Source organism: Cladophialophora bantiana (assembly GCF_000835475.1).
Source record: "Cladophialophora bantiana CBS 173.52 unplaced genomic scaffold supercont1.4, whole genome shotgun sequence".
NCBI lineage: Eukaryota > Fungi > Ascomycota > Eurotiomycetes > Chaetothyriales > Herpotrichiellaceae > Cladophialophora > Cladophialophora bantiana.
Genome location: NW_015971578.1, coordinates 827,917 through 846,397, shown reverse-complemented (window position 1 = coordinate 846,397; position 18,481 = coordinate 827,917). Strand labels below are relative to the sequence as shown.

Here is an 18,481-nt window from a genome sequence, read left to right as displayed (position 1 = left end):
CCATGGGATCACATCCGCAGGCCCATGCTCCGAAGTGTACCGAGTATTGCTGCTTGGTGGTTCATGCGGGCCTGTGCAATACTTCGAACGGTAAAATCCGGGCAAAGATCTTCTTACCTGTGCTTTGGCACACAGACCTCAACCGCGATCGCGACTTCGTGGTAAGAAGAAGTCTTTACAGGTGTTGAGTGATAAATTTCTATGATTGCTCGCAAATAGCTGCTTTCTCTGCATAGTGCATCCAGGCCCAAGTTGCCCGGTATCTATTTCCACCAACATCGTCAACATGGCCCAGAACTCCCTGTCGAACCCCTCTTTCGTCCTCAAGGCTGTCCAACAGGTGATTATTGAGGACATTCCGGTCCCAGTTATCACAGATCCCTACGATGTCATTGTACACATTGGACAAACCGGAATCTGCGGGTGAGAGCCTTTGGGTCTTTGTCGTCGTGGGAGCTTCGGGGAGAAGCTAATCAGTTTTCCAATAGATCCGATATTCATTACTGGCAACGAGGCAGGATCGGCGATTTCATTCTCGACTCTCCCATCGTTCTCGGTCATGAATCTGCCGGCAGGATAGTCTCGGTAGGAGAGGCCGTCAAGAATTTGAAAGCCGGTGACATGGTGGCAATCGAGCCTGGGGTTCCGTGCCGCCACTGCAATTATTGTCGCTCAGGTTCATACAATCTTTGTCCAGACACCGTTTTTGCTGCAACCCCTCCACACAACGGGACTCTATCCAGGTTCTACAAGACATCTGGGGACTTCTGCTACCGTCTACCGGATCATCTAAACCTTGAAGACGGCGCTCTGTGCGAACCAGTCGCTTGCGCTGTCCAAATCTGTCGAGTCGGTCTAGTACGCGGGGGACAGAACGTCGTTGTCTTCGGCTGCGGCCCCATCGGTCTCCTCGTCCAAAGTGTCGCTAAAGCTTTCGGTGCAAGATTTGTTCTCGGAGTCGACATCAACAAAGGCAGATTGGATATGGCCAAGAACGTGATGAAGAGTGCAGACGACGTTTTTGAGCCGCCTCGACCCCCGTCCGGCCTAAGTCTGGATCAAGAGATGGAATATCATGCCAAGGTTGCTGCGCTCATCAAGCAGGAGTTCAAATTAGGCGACGGACCAGATGTCGTGATTGATGCAACAGGAGCTCAAAGCTGTCTGCAGATCGGTGTTCAGCTCTGCAAGAAAGGAGGCATGTACATTCAAGCCGGCATGGGCAAGGAGGTAAGCTAATGAGCAAGCTTGGAGGATTGTCAGTCACTGTTTACTTGATCTAACGCTATGTCTTTCAGAACGCCGTTTTCCCAATCATGACCGCCTGCATCCGGGGTTTGACAATTCGGGGCTCAATCAGATACGTTGCTGGCGTATACCCGACAGCAATCGACCTGGTAGCTCGAGGGAAGGTTCAGCCTCAAAAGTTAATCAGTCACCGGTTTCCGTTCGAAAAGGCCAAGGAAGCGTTTGAGACTGTGAGGCGAGGTGGTGAAGGTGTCATGAAAGTCATGATAGAAGGTATCCAGAGCTAGCTAGAGCTCTGTCAACGGGCCAAGCATGCCTGGGTATAAATAGTCCCAAACGGTTCTGATACAAAGCCGGTTCTCGCTACTTCAAGCTGTCTTATTACTTTACTGAGATCATTTAGTTTGTCTTCGCTCAAAGCCTATGTGAAAGTGAGTCTGACAATGCGGAACATGACCCCATGAATTGTGCTTACTATTTATCAACACATAAACAATCTTGAAACATCAGAGCCCCACCTCTCGCCACAACCTCATGGCAAATGCGTTATTCCTCGACATCGGCCCTGAGCCATTCTACCATCCCAGAAGCTATATCAACACACCCTGCCATTCCATCTCTCTTGCGCCTTTACAACACGTTCGGCACGCCTATTGTATTCAACCACATTTCGTTCTCTTAAAAAAAAGAAAGAAAGAAAGAAAAAACAACACATGATTCCGGCTGTGGTCATACTCGCTCATATCTTCGCAATGTGTTCGGTAGTGGTGGCTTTCTCCGCCGTGCTGGCAGTTTCGTGCGCGAGCACAGACTCGGCGTCCCCTCGCACGTTGACGCCGTCAAAGATCTCGGCTACCTCTTCCAACGTAAACCCTTTGGTTTCGGGGAAGAATAGCCAGGACACCACATTGCCGACGACGAGGATGCTGACGAATACCAAGTAATACTTCCAGCCGATAGCGTCCAGGGCGATCGAGTTGCAGAACGCCAAAACGATGAGCGAGCCGTAGATGGCAAACATTTCCAAGATCAGCCCTTTTGCCCGGATCGAGTATGGGAGGATCTCGGTCGTGTACCCGTACAGGAGTGGCGTGTAGCATATATCATAATGAAAGAACTTTTTTTTTCAAGATTAAGGTGTTAGTGCCAGTGAATACAGGTGAACAAGGCAAGGTGGTGGGAACCGTAGCTCACGAAGATAAAAATGAAAGCCACGACAGCGATGCCGGCGGAGTTGTCGCCTTTAATGTCAAACACGGCGGAGCAAGCTGTCCAGGACGAGAAGGACAGGAGCATTCCAATCCCAGACCATTTGAACAAGGTTCGTCGCCCAAGTCGGTCCACCAAAAATGCAGCTGATGCGGCGGCCCAGAAATTCCAGATTTGCAACAGCCTGTCACGAATGGTCTGTTAGTATCAGTTTACATGTACATCGGGAAGTCCCAACTCCGGGACAAGGCATACCCATTAATGAGCGTCTGGGTGTCAGAGTCCTTGATTCCAACAGTGTCGAGGACCAAAGTTAAGTAGTAGCTTACTACACTCACGCCGTTCCACTGTGCAAACGCGCCGATGAAGGCGACGATGAACATGCGCCGACGGTTGCCGGGAGTCCTGAAGAGTGTCGACCACCCTGTTCCAACGGTTTCTTTCTCTGTCGCGATGGCGCGGGAGATTTCTGTCATCTCGAATTCGATCAATGGGTGCTCCTCGTCGCCATCGGTGTGGAATCTGGCTAACGTTCGTCGTGCTTCTTCGTGTCGTGCCTTGGCGACAAGCCATCGAGGTGATTCGGGCACCCACCAGAAGAAACACAGTTGCACCAGCGGGTAAGCTCCTTGGAGAAGTGACGGAGTCCTCCAGGCCCAGTTGCTGTCCCCGATGTGCTTTTGCGTACCGTACGTACTCCAAGATGCGAGGATAGACCCAAAATAGTACAGAGTCCAGAAAAGCGACGTGTATTTACCTCTGTGGGTGGGGTAGCAAAGTTCCGATATCAAGATGGGCGAGGGCTGAGTGACGATGATGCTTCCCGCGCCCGCGAGAATCCGGGAGAAGGTGAACATGCCGTAGTTGATGGACGCGGCTTGGATGATGGAAGCGACAACGATGGTGATGACCCCTATGAGAAGAGTCCATCGGCGACCCAGCCAGTCCGACAGCGGCCAGGCAATAGGGAGCACGGCCACCGAGCCGATCGACTGGGCCGCATTGACTATCCCGAGACGCGTGCCACTGGGGTGATTGAAGAAGGCCTTCCAGGAACTTGTCGCTTGCAGTCCGTTCATCATCGAGCCGTCGTAGCCAGCGGTTGCAGAGGACAGGAGTGGAACGAGAAGGATCAGGTTGAGCTCCAGAAGACGAGGAACTCTGTACCAAGGCTTGTCATGCTTGGGGAGCACCTTGGCCAGGGCATCGCCCACGATATCTTGGTCTTTGACCATGTCGAAGCTCCGAGGAGCAGGGGACAGTACAGCTGTCTGAGAATGGAACTGAAGCAGTGGCAGGCACACACAATTCCCTAGCGGAATCTCTCAGACATTCGTCTCCTGAGCTGCACAGAGTTGAGTTAAGCCGAGTCGTGGTATGTGAGGAGGAAATGAAGCATTTAAAAACATTCCAGACGGCGACGATGCTCGGCAAGACGGCGTTCAAGCCTCTACCTGACTAACCGGTGCTGGCCTTATCTGGGGCCCCGGTCTGGGGAGACGAAGCCCAGGAAAGTTGCCGAACTCCTTGTTCGCCCGCCACATGGGTTGTTCCTGTATGTCTCTACATTCTTGCCCGTTCCAGGGAAAACGACCTGTTCTGACCAGCCGACTCCCCGCAACCCCAAGAGACGCGGGGTCAATGGCTTCTTCCCGAGTATACAGGGTATATCCCATACTTTTGGGTGGCGGCTTTGCCGCCCTTACTCCGCCACTAGGGTAAAAGTGGGTCAATAACATAGACCCCAATTATGTAGGTGCCGATTGCGGAGTTGGTTCTTGAGTAATCTAGCTGTCGACCCCTTGTCACCCAGCATGTTATAGCATAAAGGAGGTACTGGCGGCATAGCCGCGGGATTCAGCATCTATGCATTCCAACTCGTGGCAAGAGAGGTAATACTCTACCCCACTATTGCAATTCAACTAGAACTAAGGTTGGGAGTCGATGAACCCTAACGGACATCAGACGCCAGAGTATTCACAACATACATAAAGGGAATTAGACGAAGAATTCAGACTCCGGGTATCTTTAACATTGACACTTTGGATACATGTGGTATTACTTCCAACCTTCATCAGACAGTCATCATGAGCAGTCTTCAGAGCACAACTACCCAGACAATCACACCGATCCCGTAAGGAAAACCCGCCCAAGCAAGATTGTCCACAGGCTTTCCACTAACTTCGTGCGTTTAGGCTGTCGACACGCTATGGCGATTGGCGTGACGACCTCCTGAAAAATGGCTACACCGTCATCAAAGCAGCCATCCCTCCTGACCGAGCAAACAGTTACCAGCAACGAGCATTCGACTGGCTGAAATCCTTCAACACACCCCTCGACTTCGAGAATCCCGACACCTGGGTAAGGGAGAATCTACCCGTTCTGACAGATATCAACACATTTGAAAACTACTCGGTCGTGCACGAGAAATTCATGTGGGACGCCCGCTTGGAGCCTGGAGTCTTTGGCGCTTTCGCAAAGCTCTGGGGAACGGAAGAGCTTCTGGTGTCTTTCGACTCTCTAAACGTCACATTTCCCAACCGCAAGGACAAACCGAGGAAACCTCCCTGGCCGCATATCGATCAGTCGCCCCTGAGAAGGGGTCTCCAGTGTGTCCAAGGCATCATCGCCCTGAGTAAGGCAGGTCCCGAAGATGGGTCTCTGATGGTGGTACCACGATCCAATAACCATGTGGAAGAATACTTCGACACCAAGACAGACCCGGGTTCATGGGACAAGATAGATTGGCGTGTATTCGATGAGGAGGAAATGGAGTTCTTTCACAGCCAAGGCTTGACGCCCATCAAAGTCGAGGTCGAGCCCGGCGACCTGATCCTCTGGGACTCGCGCACCATCCACTGGGGCGCGGAGCCAGAGGCCGAGAGCAACACCATCCGCACGGTGATTTACGTATCGTACTCGCCAGCAGCCCTGGCGAGCGCTGAGTCCATCAAGATGAAGCAGCAGATCTTCCGCGACCACGGCGCCACGACGCACTGGGCGCACGACAACATCTTCCCGCGAGACTTGCTAGCCTATCTTCCAGACGGTTCGGTCGATCCACGGAACAGGAGCGAGCCTCTCGAGCCACCAGAGTTGACTGATCGCCTTCTGAAAGTGGCAGGGATGAAGCCTTACTGATGATATACTTGTACGCTTGTTTGGTTTTCTCGAAATTTTCCACGCGTTCAAGAAAACTAGGAAACAGACACATAGCCGGCAATCAAGTAAGTTTTAGGCCTACTCGCTCTGGACGCGTAAACTTCATTCTCCTGCCCTACAGCCTGTTTATAACCTTCGTGCTACATTCACGTCGCTAGCTGATGTTTTAGTCGGGGTAGTTGAATTACTATACGTTCAAAGGTGAGCTCTGCAGGTTGCTGCTTTGATATGCCAAGGTTAGGTCAGCACAACTTACCACGTCTCGGGCTTCTACGTTCCTCAGCTTAAACTTGGGTCATCCAGATTGTCTGAGATCGTTCGGACGAAAAAGAAGGGTTAAACTTTGTGGGAAAGGTTCTCCCTATGCCTCCGTGACTCTTTGAGTGATTTCAAGAAATCTTCTGGTTTTATTTAAAGTCGTAGAGTTATCCACAGCGAGCTTGTGTTTGGTTTGATATTTCAGAAAGGATGTCGACGAAGTTGGAATGGTAGCATTCTTGCCGAAGGACCAGGGTACAGTATGAGTTTGGTCTATTTTGCCAAACTTTTTGGTTTTCTCTTGCAAATAGGGATCATCGACAAGTATAACCGCCGTCGACCACGAGGTCTGCGCCGGTGGTATACGTGCTTGCGTCACTTATCAAGTACACGTAGGCGCCCTTGAGCTCCTTCGCATCGGCGGTGCGGCCGAGGGGGATCATGGAAACCCACGATTTCTGGATCGCGGGATCCACAAAATCCGAGATCCCGGTGTCGAAATAGCCTGGGGATATGCTGTTCACGCGGGCGAAGTTGCGCCATTCGTTGGCCAGTGATTTTGCAAAATGGATGCATCCGGCTTTGGCGACGTTGTAAGAGGTCTGTTCTTGTGGATAATTGGCGATGTGGCCAGAGATTGACGACGTGATGACCAGACTCCCACTTCCTCGCTCTTTAAAATGGGGGCCAACGGCTTTTGCACAGTAAAAGGTCCCCGTTAGATCGGCATGGACAACATCCTCCCAGTCCTGCACGAATCCGTCGAGAACACCACTGCTTGCAGTGCGACCTGCATTGGCGATGAATCCATCAATTTTACCAAAGTCGGTGATAACGTCGCGGACAAGTCTCTGCACATCGTCCCAGCTGTTGACGTCGCACCGGTATGCTTTCGCCTTTATGTTGTACTCCTCTCTGAGCTCCTTTGCATTTTGTTCTCCACCCTCTGGCCGACTTAGATAGGTGATGGCCACATCAGCACCCATCTCGGCGCATCCTCGTGCTGCCTCTAAACCAATCCCTTTGGGCCCTGAAGCACCAGTGACAACAACCACTTTCCCCTTTAAGCTGAAGAGGTCTCTCAATAGACTGGCTTCGGGGATCGGTACGGGCATATTAGTTGCCGTCGAGGTTTGCTCGCGATATTTCGTTGGTTGAAAGACTTAGAGGTGTGGAAGGGCTGTGAACTTGACTCGTTGATGATTCAAAGGCGTTTGGTTTATGCCAGACGAACCAGATTTATGACCCTTTTTGAGACTCATAGGTCCTTGTGCTTAAAAAGGCAATGCGCCCGCAGGTGCAGATCAAACAATGGGATTCGGTGTGCATCCCCGCGTGCTGGGGAAACTTGCGCCATCTGTCGCCATCGGACTCGCATCGTTTCCTAGGGTTCGGGCGAAAGGGGGCTATCTGTCGGTCAGAGCGAGCTCGAGACACGTCATACGCTACGTGGAGCACGAAGTTGTCCCGAAGAATGAGTCGAAGGTTCAGAAAGCAAATGAAAAGTCCTGGTCCCTTCACTAAACAAGACAGGAGGTGATTTTCTTGTGCCTCATTCAGCGGGACTGAAGTATCGAAATGGACGGGAGGGAATGCCGCCGTTACCCACCTCTTAGTGCTTCACCCGATTAGGTCACATATCTAAGAGATTCCTCCCGTGTACAGTTTAGTGCCTGTCTTTGGTAGGTGAATACACCGTACACCTTGCTTAGACAGGCCTTTGGAGCTCCAGGTGGGGGACGAGCTTCTGTAGCGTTCCAAAGATCAGAAGCCGAACTGGATGGGGAGCCATCTTGAAACATAGCCTCCGCCGCGGAGGCTGTTAGACTGCGCTTGCCCATGCCGGGCGGCAATTGGAACAAGTACCGAGAGGCAACCCTTCTACCGAACTCTTTCATGTCTGCTTTCCACTTAATAAGGATGAAGCTTGAGTCTCCACCTAGAGAAATCTCAATTTGGGGCGGGCTTTTGCAGTGAACATCGAGGTAATGTTAGCTAGGTGGGCGGCGAGGCTCGGCTTCCTTCAGCCTGCCAGAACCCTTCCACGACACTGGAGTAGATCTGATAGAAAGAACTCTCGTACAGCTTGCGGAAAACCGAGAGAGGGACTAATGTGTCGGTTCGGACACTTGAAAACCCCGATAAATCTCTTACGGCTGGAGCTTAGATGTTCGAGTTCTCGAAAGGAGACGCTGGTCTGACATGGGAGCGACGTGGAGACATTTCTGTGGATCTTTCGGCACATGGAGGATAGAATGGTTCATCTCGGGGCGAGGTGATCGTTGCAAGGCGACAGAAGCCAGCCGAAAGCCATCATCCATACTGTTTGCTATGAAATGTGCAAAGTTGCCGGACTGGAACTCAACGCTTTTTGTTCTCATATCGATATTACTTCCTTCTGAAAAGGTTGGCTTTTCAAGACTGGTGCAAACACCTTTTATCCCACACAGGATCGTGAGAAGTAATAGACAAAACAAGGGGTCACACACAGCATTTGTGCTTGACTGTCTTCGTCCAGCCGTAGACTCTGGGGCTCGGCCATGATCACTGTTCAGGTGCTGGGAGTTGAAGCAACTCAGCCCTGTTGAACAATTCCGCTCCAAGTGTCCGCGTGACATTGATTGCATCACACTGCAGCATAGTCCCTCTGCCCATCCAGAGCTTGGAAAAGTCCACTACCATATTTTTGTACCTTGAAGGGTACAGCCAGTATTTGACGAGAGCTGCTTGTAGACGATGGCGGTATGATAGGTAGACGATGAATCTTTTGGGGAAAATAGACGCAAATTGGAGGAGAAGTAGTCGCAGAAGTTCCTCTGCAAGGCTGGTTCGAAAATAGACGTTGCTCGTGAGGATCTTCGTGATTGCATTACCGCACCGAGTACAGTCGTACGGATGGTGTGAGCGAGGTGGAGACCAACTGAGCTAGTCCTAGTATGTAGATTTAGTAATGCTACTTTTGGTAAGGCTCGCTTTTAAATGGACCAGCTCAGAGCCTTCCCCACTAGAATGAGTAGCTACCTAGGTAGGTAGGTAGATCCGGTAAGGTAACATCCACTCGTCATGGGCCAAGGCCTCCATTGAGGATTGACTCATGCAGTCTCATGGTATCGAGAATTTCAACCATCAATTGTCCGCGCCCGTGATACAGAGGCCGGAAGACACACGACTCGTGCCTTGGGAGACCATGGATTCGCGCACGGGTCTCGCAGAAGTCTTGAGAACTCTGCAACGTATCGTGTCTTCACCTGACCTTGCCGTCTCTCGACACCTGGTTCCCTCGGATGGGAATGAGCCGGCAGACAGGTTTCCAGTTTTACCTCGAAACATCCCGACTCTACCACTTCCAAAACTCGGTCAAAGAATCGCGTCTTCATCCTCTGGCGATCAGCAGCGACGAGCGGATGATGATGACACGCTCGAGGGGCTAACAACGCACCTCACGACCACCATCCTTCCGTACCTCAATCTCTCTTCGCTCTCCCCAAGCTACTACGGCTTCGTAACTGGCGGCGCCACCCCAGCGGCCCTGCTAGGCGAGTTCCTCAGCTCCATCTACGACCAAAATGTCCAGGTTCACTTGCCGCGAGAGACCGTCGCGACAACCCTGGAAGTCGCGACCTTGAATCTGCTCGTGCAACTGTTTCGGCTGCCGGAAGCTGAGTGGGAGATCGGCAGACGCGGCTCGGGGGGCGGGGGAACGTTCACCACTGGGGCAACGGCGAGCAATGTCCTCGGCCTGGCATTGGGGAGGGAATTCGTGCTTCGAAAGGCACTGCAAAGGCGAGAAGGCTTCTCGGAGGCTGATTGGAGCTGTGGCGAGCATGGCGTCCCAGAACTCATGTATCAAGCCGGTCTGCGAAAGATCCAAGTGCTGAGCACGTTGCCTCATTCGAGCATCGCTAAAGCCGCCAGCATCGTCGGGATAGGAAGGAAGAATGTCATTTCCATTTCCTCCTCGCAGGCCGACCCTCTGCAAATCGACCTCGCCCGCCTGAGAGAGGAGGCGGCAAAACCGGGCGTCGTCAACATCCTCGCCATCTCGGCGGGAGAAGTCAACACGGGCCGCTTCGCCACGGATTCGCTCGACCAAATGACCCGCATCCGCAGAATATGTGACGAATTCGGGATCTGGATCCACGTCGACGGCGCCTTCGGGCTCTTTGGCCGCGTCTTCTCACCGGACGATCCTGGCCACGAAGAATTCGACGCGGTAATACGTGGAGTCGACGGCATCGAGCTCGCCGACTCCATCACGGGAGACTGTCACAAACTGCTCAACGTCCCTTACGACTGCGGCGTCTTCTTTACCCGCCACAAGACTCTCTCTGAAGATGTCTTCCGAAACGGCAACGCGGCGTATCTCACCGGCGCCGCCACTGCCACTACCACCACCGCCGCCCTTACCTCCTCAACGAGCAAGGGCAACAGGGTTGGGGATGTCTACGACGCGATCCAAAGTCCGTTGAACATCGGCATTGAGAACTCGCGCAGATTCCGCGCGTTGCCTGTCTACGCGACGCTCATGGCCTACGGGAGGACCGGATATTTGGAAATGTTGAGACGGCAGATCAGATTGGCGAGGAGGGTGAGCGGCTGGCTCCTCAGAGAGGAAAGGTTCGACCTCTTGCCGGCGCGTAGTGTCGGGGAGACCGAGCAGGACGCTCTGGCCAAGACGTTCATTGTGGTCCTGTTCAGAGTCAAGGATGAGGGACTGATGAGAGATTTTGTGACGAGGGTGAATGAAACTGGAAAGATCTATATTACAGGGACGGTGTGGGATGGGAAGCCCGCAGCAAGGATTGCGATAAGTAATTGGCAGGTGGATCTGGAGAGAGATGCCAAGTTGATTGAAGAGGTCTTGGACCAAGTGGCTGGAGCACGACGGTGAAGCATCGGTCTTGTAAGGTGATGATCAAGGCTCGATTGAGAGTTTGCAGGCAGAACCATCATTGCGAAGGACAAGCTCGTCCTGCTTTGCGTGGACCGGTGTGAATATACACTCAAAATACCGCACCGCCAATAATAAAAATCCGCTCTTCCTCTCTCTGCACCCACTGCACCACTTTATTCGCACTCTGTGCCAACGCATTCCTCGACGCCGTTGGTCCGGCCACACAATATAGTTCAAACATAGGTGTGACCCAAGCGAGCGCCGTTGCCGATACTCCCACGCTGTGATAGACCTTCACTGCGGCATGTTTGGCATGCACGCTGGCATGCAGAGTGTGGTACAGAGACATCAACCGCCGACGCTGTTTCAATGTCTCAAAGTTCGGTGAGAAGGATGGCATAAAAAATTGTACGTTGCCTTTTGATTTGTATAGGAAATGTCTCAGGACGGTACCCGCGATGATGTCTGTGGGTGCAGGTCGGCCGGCTTGCACAGCGGCATGGACAATGTCCATACTCTTGCTACGGTGAAACTCGTGGACGAGGTAATTCTTCATGCTTTGCAAATCCTCGAAGCTCTCCTTGTTGGCGCTCAAGAGGATGATGGCCACTGAGTCCTCTTTGGCGATACGTTCGTTCTGGGCCATTTCTCGGACCTGTTCCCCGCCCATGTCGAGGAAACTGACATACATGTACAGATAGCCGGTATTGTTGAAGCCGGGAAGACAGATAGGGATCCAAGAGTCCCCTCCACCAGCCTTGATTCCTTCGGCTTCGAATAGCATGTTGAAAATCAACTGGAGGTCACTTGGGTGCAAAGAGTGTTTCTTCGGCCGGATGACGCTGACGAGTCTTCCCCCAGCAACTACAAGCCCATATAGGAGGTCGTCTACTCGGGCTTTAATCATGGTGCTGTTGATAATGTTGCGGTGCGACTTCCTGATCTTCAAACATTCAAGTGCAGACAAGAGCGCAGAAGGTGAGCCTCGTGTGAAGCTGTCCGCAAGTGAGGACAGCAGGACTTCGGTACCTTGCAAAGGCCGCCTCAGGTCGGTCGACGGGCGAACCGAAAAAAGATGAGTCAACGTGGGCAATGTCAGAGTCGACAGAATCTGCATATACAGGGCTTCAAGCTGGACTCGAACTTGCGCCTCGCTCTCTGGAAGACTCGTAATCCCAACTAGGAACAGGTTTGTTTGCGAGAGGACGACAAACAAAACACCATCTGCCTGGAAACTTCCCAGCTGGTCACCTGTCTCTGAGTATGAGGAGATAATGGTCTGAATAATGCCAACATAGCTCGAGATGACCGCATCCGATCCATGCCTAGTATAAATAGGCTTCCCGGCCGCAGATAGTATGATGAAATGCTTGCGCTTGGAGGTCCAGAGCTTTTGGGCCGTCTCTTCGCCAACAATCTTCTCGTCCACCTCTTCAAACTCGTTATTGAAATCAACGTCACCGTCATCGTACAGACTGTCTGAATCTGCTTCGAACAATCCTCTGGAGCTGCTGAGTGATTCAGAAAGATGTTGTTCCTCTTGAAGATTTCCATCGAATATGCTTTCCGTATCTTGGATATACCGGCCAATTGGTGCGTAGCTCCTGATGCTGGAGTTGTCCTCCCCCACATCACTGATTTTGTTGCTGGTAGTGGGACGAATTGAGTGGCTGGAAGGCGTACGAGAAGCATTCACGCGCAGCTCTTTGGAGCCGTCGGGTCGGTTGTAGGCACTGACATCGGTCATGGACACGGCCGTCGTTGCTCCTCCAACAAGGCCTCGAGTAGGAGGACGGGAAGAGTGACCTGCGGAAGGCATAGCTTGCATCAGGCTTAATTCACATGGTCTCGGAGGAAGAGGTGGTCGGTCTCCTTCTGAGGCGGTCGAAGTCTGATGACTCCTCGTTGTCCCGGGACTACTTCTGTCCGTAGCATCCATCCTAGTAGCTGATGCGCGAGGAGCTGTCTGTCAGTTGCTCAATCTGGACAAGGTTGAAGCTGTCCGGTGTCCAGTTTTGGGGCTAGCCTCCATCATAGGCGCTCTTTCCCGCATTTGGGTCATTGCTCATGGCACTCATGATCGTCGGGAAGGAATACTGGCATCACTTCGGGGAATAGGTCGACGACCTGTATGTGAAGGTGGAAGAGACGAAAGTCGATGGGTCGCAGATGGACAATCGATAATGGTGCGGGCAGTGGCTTGGCACGGGTCCGAGGCTGTGACGCAGCCTTGTGGAACATGGGCTCGATGGCTCCAGATTCCTTTTCCCAAGTCAATCCATCCTGAAGCACATTATTAGAGGATAGCATGGGCTGTCGAGAGAGCCTGGTAGGCTGTCGATCGATCTATTATAGCAAGGCTCTGGCAAAAAGAAATCACTGGCGATTGCTAGAAAGCTGCGCACAGGGCGGCATCACCCTCGTCCCAAAGAGAGCTGAGCTGGATGTCGAATTACCTTCTCTTGGTGTCCTTGTCGTCATACTGGCGAATATTGCTAGAAGCAAGGTGAAGAGTGTTTCCTCCCCGGTCATCACTAATCCGCACCTGCTCAGAGCAGACAATCAACAATCTCGACTTGCTCCATGGCGACAGCGTTGTGAAGAGGGTACGTGCTATCTGTACCAACTTCGATTAGGATTCGCATGGGCTTGCAAAGCCAGACACCATGTTGTGGTCTCCTAATCGACAAGCACCATGAAAAATATCTTGCCACACTAGCGATAAATCCGCCATCTTTTGGCAAGTTTTCGTTTACCACCTTGAGAATGTTGAAAGATCTACCCCGTGCACAAGCCTTGAGCAGCTTCGCCGGTGCCGCACTGGATTGCAGATGCGACGGTTCGCAATCGATGAGGGTCTTAACAACATCTTCATGGCCAGCTGTCGCAGCCACGGAGAGTGGTGTAAGACTCTGTAGGTTTTCGCATGTAGGATCCGCGCCATGACACAAGGGTGTGACAACACACATGGAATTTGTTGAGTTCTCCAGGACTCTCTTTTGCGTGCTTATCCGGCTCCTAAGCGCGTCTGAAATGCTTTTCTGCTTAGCGGCTGCCGCGTGCAACGGGGTGTCACCGTTTTTATCCGCTGCCGATATATTGGCACCAGATTTCAACACTTTGACAACCTCCTCCTCAGCAGCGGAGGCTGCTACATGCAGGGGAGTCTCTACTTGCAGCCCTTTAGACGAGATATCTGAACCGTGTTGGAGGAATATGTCAATAACCGCGCTGTGTCCGCCACAGGCGGCGCTATGCAGAGGTTCCCTTCCTGGCTCGACGCGACTCCAGTACCGCGGGCGGTCACAGTGTCCCTCCCTAGCTTTATTCCATAAAATCACATTGCCCGAACCGTGCACTTCGGAAGACACATAGCCCAGCCCGACGTGCTCATGGTGTAGTTCCAAATCGGTGCCTTGTTCCAGAAGCTGTGTGACTATACCAGCCTGGCCTTTGAAGGCAGCCATATTCAACGCGCTGTCTGCTGTACGCGCCGACATAGAAGTATCGACGTTGAGCTCGAGCAACCTACTCACAAGGCCATCATGTCCATCGAGAATTGCGAAGTGGAGCACAGTCTCGCCCATTGATGTTGCTAAGATTGAGAGGAGCTCCATCGCTCAGGAGGCGCTGCGTGGCTTTCGGTTCCCGCCACATATCGCGACATTCGGATGTTCACGTCCAGCCACTTGGAGCGGGTTGTATCCAGGGTCGACTTGGAAAGTCGGAGACAACCCACGATCAATCAAAATGTTGATCAGCTCATCCTCATCATTGACCACACTGATCCCAAGCAGCGAATGTAAGTCGTTACTTGACAGAAACCCATTCAAGTCTCCTGAGATCATATCAAGCAAAGACCCTAATGTCTCCGGGAGGCTTGCACCTATGGCTGCTCGGATGATTCCTATCATCGTCTATATGGGAACATCGCTACCCAGACGAGGCAGCAGCAACTTGACCACATCCTGGTGCTGACCCGTAATAGCCTCTTTCAATGCGGTAGCGCTATCAATTAGCTCGCTAGGACCGTCATCTTTCACGTAGGGGTTGGCTCCATGCTCGAACAGAAATCTGACCTTTTCCAGTTGTCCTTTCCGTGCGGCACGGCGAATAGCAGATATTTCCTGTTGTCCAACTCAACCCCATCAGCACCACATGCAACAATATATTTCACCCTCTGCAGCGATCCCGAGTCAAATGCTGAGGAAACCAGCGGGCGTCCATCACTTGGTGTCGAGACGTCAAATCCTCGGCGAACAAGAAGTTTTACCATTTCCTCGTCTCCGCCACTTACCGCACTGCGCATCAGGTTAGGAGCCCGATTTGCCCATACATGGCGGAGCCATAACCCAAAAGCTTTTCCGCGGCCCGGATGGCTTTGTGCTCAACGGCTATCGGCAGAGGCGTCACATCGCGCTTGCCTGGTGATTCCACATCTACTCTTGCCCACAAACCCTAGTACACCAGAAGAGATACCATGATCTCATCATGATACTCCGCAGCTGTAAATAGCAGATGTCACCGTACTGGGTTTTGTCTCCAACGACGGAAGCTCCTCGTACTATATGAAATTTCTGGATATATAGTCAATAAACTAAATTAAGTTTTTCTTTTTTTCGATTATTAATAGTTTAGATCTTAAGATAGAATTACGTTCCGTCCACATCTTTTGACTTGGTAAGTGGATTTCACTGCAAATAGCACCACTCGATTCATCTCATTGAGATGGTTATATTGTAATGGAGCACTTCAGGGTTCGGCATGCACGTGCAACAACGCACAGGGGCCTGTCCGGAAGGTCGGGAATCGAGAAAGCTTTTCTGGTTGGCGCTGGCAAAACAACACCACCACCAACACCACCCTCCGAGAGGCAATGGCTGGGAAAACGAGCGCCTAGCACGGCGGTAGCATTCTTGGGTGAGAAAAGACAGGGAAAGGCACTCGGGAATAGGTAGACGGCATTAAAAGACCATAATATACTCTTCTCAGACTGTCAAGAGTGGCACACGGCCAGCACTGTCAACTGTTAAGCACGGCAGCTACGATTGCTTCCTGACACACCCTTGATCCTGATACATATGCTGTCACTGTTGACCTTCCTTGTTCCTTGTCCTCAGAAAGCTCAGTGGCCCCTTCCTGCCGTACAACCTCTCATCCACAGCCAGCATACTAGCCCATTTTTGTCCTGACATGTGACCAGCCAAATCACCTACGAGCTACTCCTCCATTCCAGCACAGCACAGCCACTTTGCCTTGTTACACCCCCCAAGTCACAACACCCGGAGACGAAGGATCTACATGGGCTGTGGAAGATCTATCAAAACACCAAGGAATGCTATACAAAGAGGCGGCGGCGAGGGTGTAGAATACTCGGTAGAGAGCGCCGAATAGTGGCATGAAACCTGACGTCACTTAATTTTGGTTGCGCTAGACTCTAACAGTCACGTTAAGCGAAATCGCTGTTGGACGAAATCGCTGGCGCTCTTTTATGTCCGCCATCTTGTGATCAGGTATGGCAGAGATGTGCAAACTATCCCTCTAAAGAATGCTCATCCGATCAACGCTAAGCGAGAAAGGGCCGCCCCATGTCTGCGACGTGTTTGGATCGCACCTCTTCCTCGGAAAGGAAAAACCACAATTCCGTTTCGAAGCCACCAGTTATGTTGGCTGACTGGTTCCTGCTTCCAGCTCAGCTTGCCCAGCCTGCTCAGCCTACAGTACTGCTTCTTGTCGAACACGCATTGAATTCAGCCAAGAAAACCCGTATTTATGGGGCCGAATTTTCTGGATCTGGTTAAGTAGCTCCGACTCTCCTCGCGAATCATCAAGACCGATGTCCAGTCTTGCCTTGGTGATTTCCATATTTATCCAAACGACAGTTCTTGCTGCTTGGCGCGGACCTCTTCCCAGAACCAAGAGACATCACCGGTAGGCATTCATGTCTGACCTCTGGGAGACAAATGTCTGTATTTGAAGGGTCACCTTATGGAACCACCTTCACTTGTTTGTGAAGTTCAATCATTCACATGCCATCACTATGTTCTGGTGAGCCTCGAGCGTATCTCGTCTGGATGAACATCCATACTCTCACGGTGTCTGGCACATTTGAGACGGCAACCGTTACATAATGCCTCAGTCGTGTTGATCGGCCCGGGAACACCAACTCCAAATACCCCAGTATGATCAGCCCTCTTCTCCCGCACGGACCGGCAACCCACACCTTGGATGTGGACTGCGATTTGGGGGGTACTTCTAACTTCGAAACTGTTTACGAAAGCAGCTTGCGCATTACGAGCTTCCCCGCTTTTCGCAAACACCACAGCCCTTTCTTCCGCCCAAGGCCGTCAATCTCGACTGATAGGATCCACAGCCAGGCCGGCTGGATACGAGAAATGCTGGGCTTCGTGAGGCTGGGCTGCGCGGCCTTTGGACCCCGACACGACCTTTTACGCATGAATCGGTGGCATGGCAAAACCTGACCACTAGAAAACATGACTGCTTAACAGAGGCACCAAATGGAAGTAGCAAATTGTAGGATACTGCGGGTGAAGCAGACAGCTGTCACCGACACAGCCGACGCTGGGAGACTGTTCCGTCGATACTTCAGAAGCCTAGACCTCGCCTCAATCAGGCTGTCGACGCCTTTTGCCATTCCATTCATTAAGAAGTTTATCCTCACCGACCGAACTCCGAGCAGACAAGACTCACTACTCAGCCAGCTGTGCATTGACACGTTGTCTATTTCCCAAAGCCGCGCTGCCCAGCTCTACTGGTCGTCCTCCAACCCTCGTGTCCGGGCTTCTTCGCCCCTTCCGCCTCTACTCAACCCTTCAGCCGAGGAACAGAACAGGCAATCGACTCGAGAATCATACAAGCCTCCTTCAACTTCCGGAGTCTGGGGTGTCCGAACCCCGGCCATCAAGCAGTCTGATGAGCTCACAGAGTCTCCGTCCCAAAGGTATATAGAGCGTCTGGTGAGGCGTCCACATCCTCTTTCTCTTCTTCTCTCTCCGTCAGCTTTACATAGCATAATTATGAGAAAAACTTGCCTTCGTTCTACGAATCTCCATACCTCTCGCTATCCCTACAACAGCACCAGCCGATATCCCTTATTGGAAACGCCCACCCAGCCCCTTACTACGCAACAACCAAGATGAAGCTCCTGTCTCTCGCTCTTCTTGTCGCCTCCACCAGCGCCGCAGCCCTCGAAGCTCGTGGCGGCGACTATGACTACAAATGCCCTACTGTTACCACCACGGCCTATAGCTACTACACCAACTATGTCACTGTCACCAAGACCGATATCTCCTATGTGACTACCACTGCCACAGCTTATGTCACCGGTACGTCGTCTCACCATCTAGGCAAACTACCGATAGCATTGGTAGTGTTCCTACATACCAGGTCATGGTGGTGGAATGGATTGACATGTTCGATGACATGACATGACACCTTCATTTACATATGCTGACCCCATACGAATATGTATAGAGAAGTGCAAGACATATGACAAGAGCTGGTAGATGATCAACCACCCAGTCAACCTCCCACTTACCGAACCAACCAACTACTCATTCACTCGCTACTAAGGTGAGAAGGGAGAGGCGGTGCAATGAGGGAAACAAAGGCACAGATAGCTAGTTTTTTGGAATGAATAATGGTTAATGGTTAAATGCACATGGGATACACGAGTAATGTCTTCAGAAA

At 51.9% G+C, this 18,481-nt stretch overlaps 8 protein-coding genes across 8 annotated transcripts; 4 read left to right on the top strand and 4 right to left on the bottom strand.

The window, feature by feature from the left end:
• Nucleotides 1-286: 286 nt before the first annotated feature.
• Nucleotides 287-1,535, top strand: Z519_03089 (chlorophyll synthesis pathway protein BchC; the record flags this gene model as incomplete). The annotated part of the gene is made up of 3 exons (XM_016760842.1): nucleotides 287-423; nucleotides 489-1,230; nucleotides 1,299-1,535. The coding sequence occupies 3 exons, from the start codon at nucleotides 287-289 to the stop codon at nucleotides 1,533-1,535; spliced, it is 1,116 nt and encodes a 371-aa protein (XP_016622692.1).
• A 452-nt stretch (nucleotides 1,536-1,987) lies between these two features.
• Nucleotides 1,988-3,692, bottom strand: Z519_03088 (uncharacterized protein; the record flags this gene model as incomplete). Its single annotated transcript, XM_016760841.1, has 3 exons — nucleotides 1,988-2,365; nucleotides 2,443-2,641; nucleotides 2,713-3,692. The coding sequence occupies 3 exons, from the start codon at nucleotides 3,690-3,692 to the stop codon at nucleotides 1,988-1,990; spliced, it is 1,557 nt and encodes a 518-aa protein (XP_016622691.1).
• An 852-nt stretch (nucleotides 3,693-4,544) lies between these two features.
• On the top strand, nucleotides 4,545-5,598 carry Z519_03087 (uncharacterized protein; the record flags this gene model as incomplete). The annotated part of the gene is made up of 2 exons (XM_016760840.1): nucleotides 4,545-4,591; nucleotides 4,653-5,598. The coding sequence occupies 2 exons, from the start codon at nucleotides 4,545-4,547 to the stop codon at nucleotides 5,596-5,598; spliced, it is 993 nt and encodes a 330-aa protein (XP_016622690.1).
• A 593-nt stretch (nucleotides 5,599-6,191) lies between these two features.
• Nucleotides 6,192-6,992, bottom strand: Z519_03086 (L-xylulose reductase; the record flags this gene model as incomplete). Its single annotated transcript, XM_016760839.1, has 1 exon — nucleotides 6,192-6,992. One exon carries the CDS (start codon nucleotides 6,990-6,992, stop codon nucleotides 6,192-6,194), a length of 801 nt encoding a protein of 266 aa, XP_016622689.1.
• Nucleotides 6,993-9,064: 2,072 nt separating this feature from the next.
• Nucleotides 9,065-10,768, top strand: Z519_03085 (uncharacterized protein; the record flags this gene model as incomplete). The annotated part of the gene is made up of 1 exon (XM_016760838.1): nucleotides 9,065-10,768. One exon carries the CDS (start codon nucleotides 9,065-9,067, stop codon nucleotides 10,766-10,768), a length of 1,704 nt encoding a protein of 567 aa, XP_016622688.1.
• A 112-nt stretch (nucleotides 10,769-10,880) lies between these two features.
• On the bottom strand, nucleotides 10,881-12,710 carry Z519_03084 (uncharacterized protein; the record flags this gene model as incomplete). The annotated part of the gene is made up of 1 exon (XM_016760837.1): nucleotides 10,881-12,710. One exon carries the CDS (start codon nucleotides 12,708-12,710, stop codon nucleotides 10,881-10,883), a length of 1,830 nt encoding a protein of 609 aa, XP_016622687.1.
• A 610-nt stretch (nucleotides 12,711-13,320) lies between these two features.
• Nucleotides 13,321-14,388, bottom strand: Z519_03083 (uncharacterized protein; the record flags this gene model as incomplete). Its single annotated transcript, XM_016760836.1, has 1 exon — nucleotides 13,321-14,388. One exon carries the CDS (start codon nucleotides 14,386-14,388, stop codon nucleotides 13,321-13,323), a length of 1,068 nt encoding a protein of 355 aa, XP_016622686.1.
• Nucleotides 14,389-17,927: 3,539 nt separating this feature from the next.
• Nucleotides 17,928-18,201, top strand: Z519_03082 (uncharacterized protein; the record flags this gene model as incomplete). Its single annotated transcript, XM_016760835.1, has 2 exons — nucleotides 17,928-18,117; nucleotides 18,179-18,201. 2 exons carry the CDS (start codon nucleotides 17,928-17,930, stop codon nucleotides 18,199-18,201), a joined length of 213 nt encoding a protein of 70 aa, XP_016622685.1.
• Nucleotides 18,202-18,481: the final 280 nt, after the last annotated feature.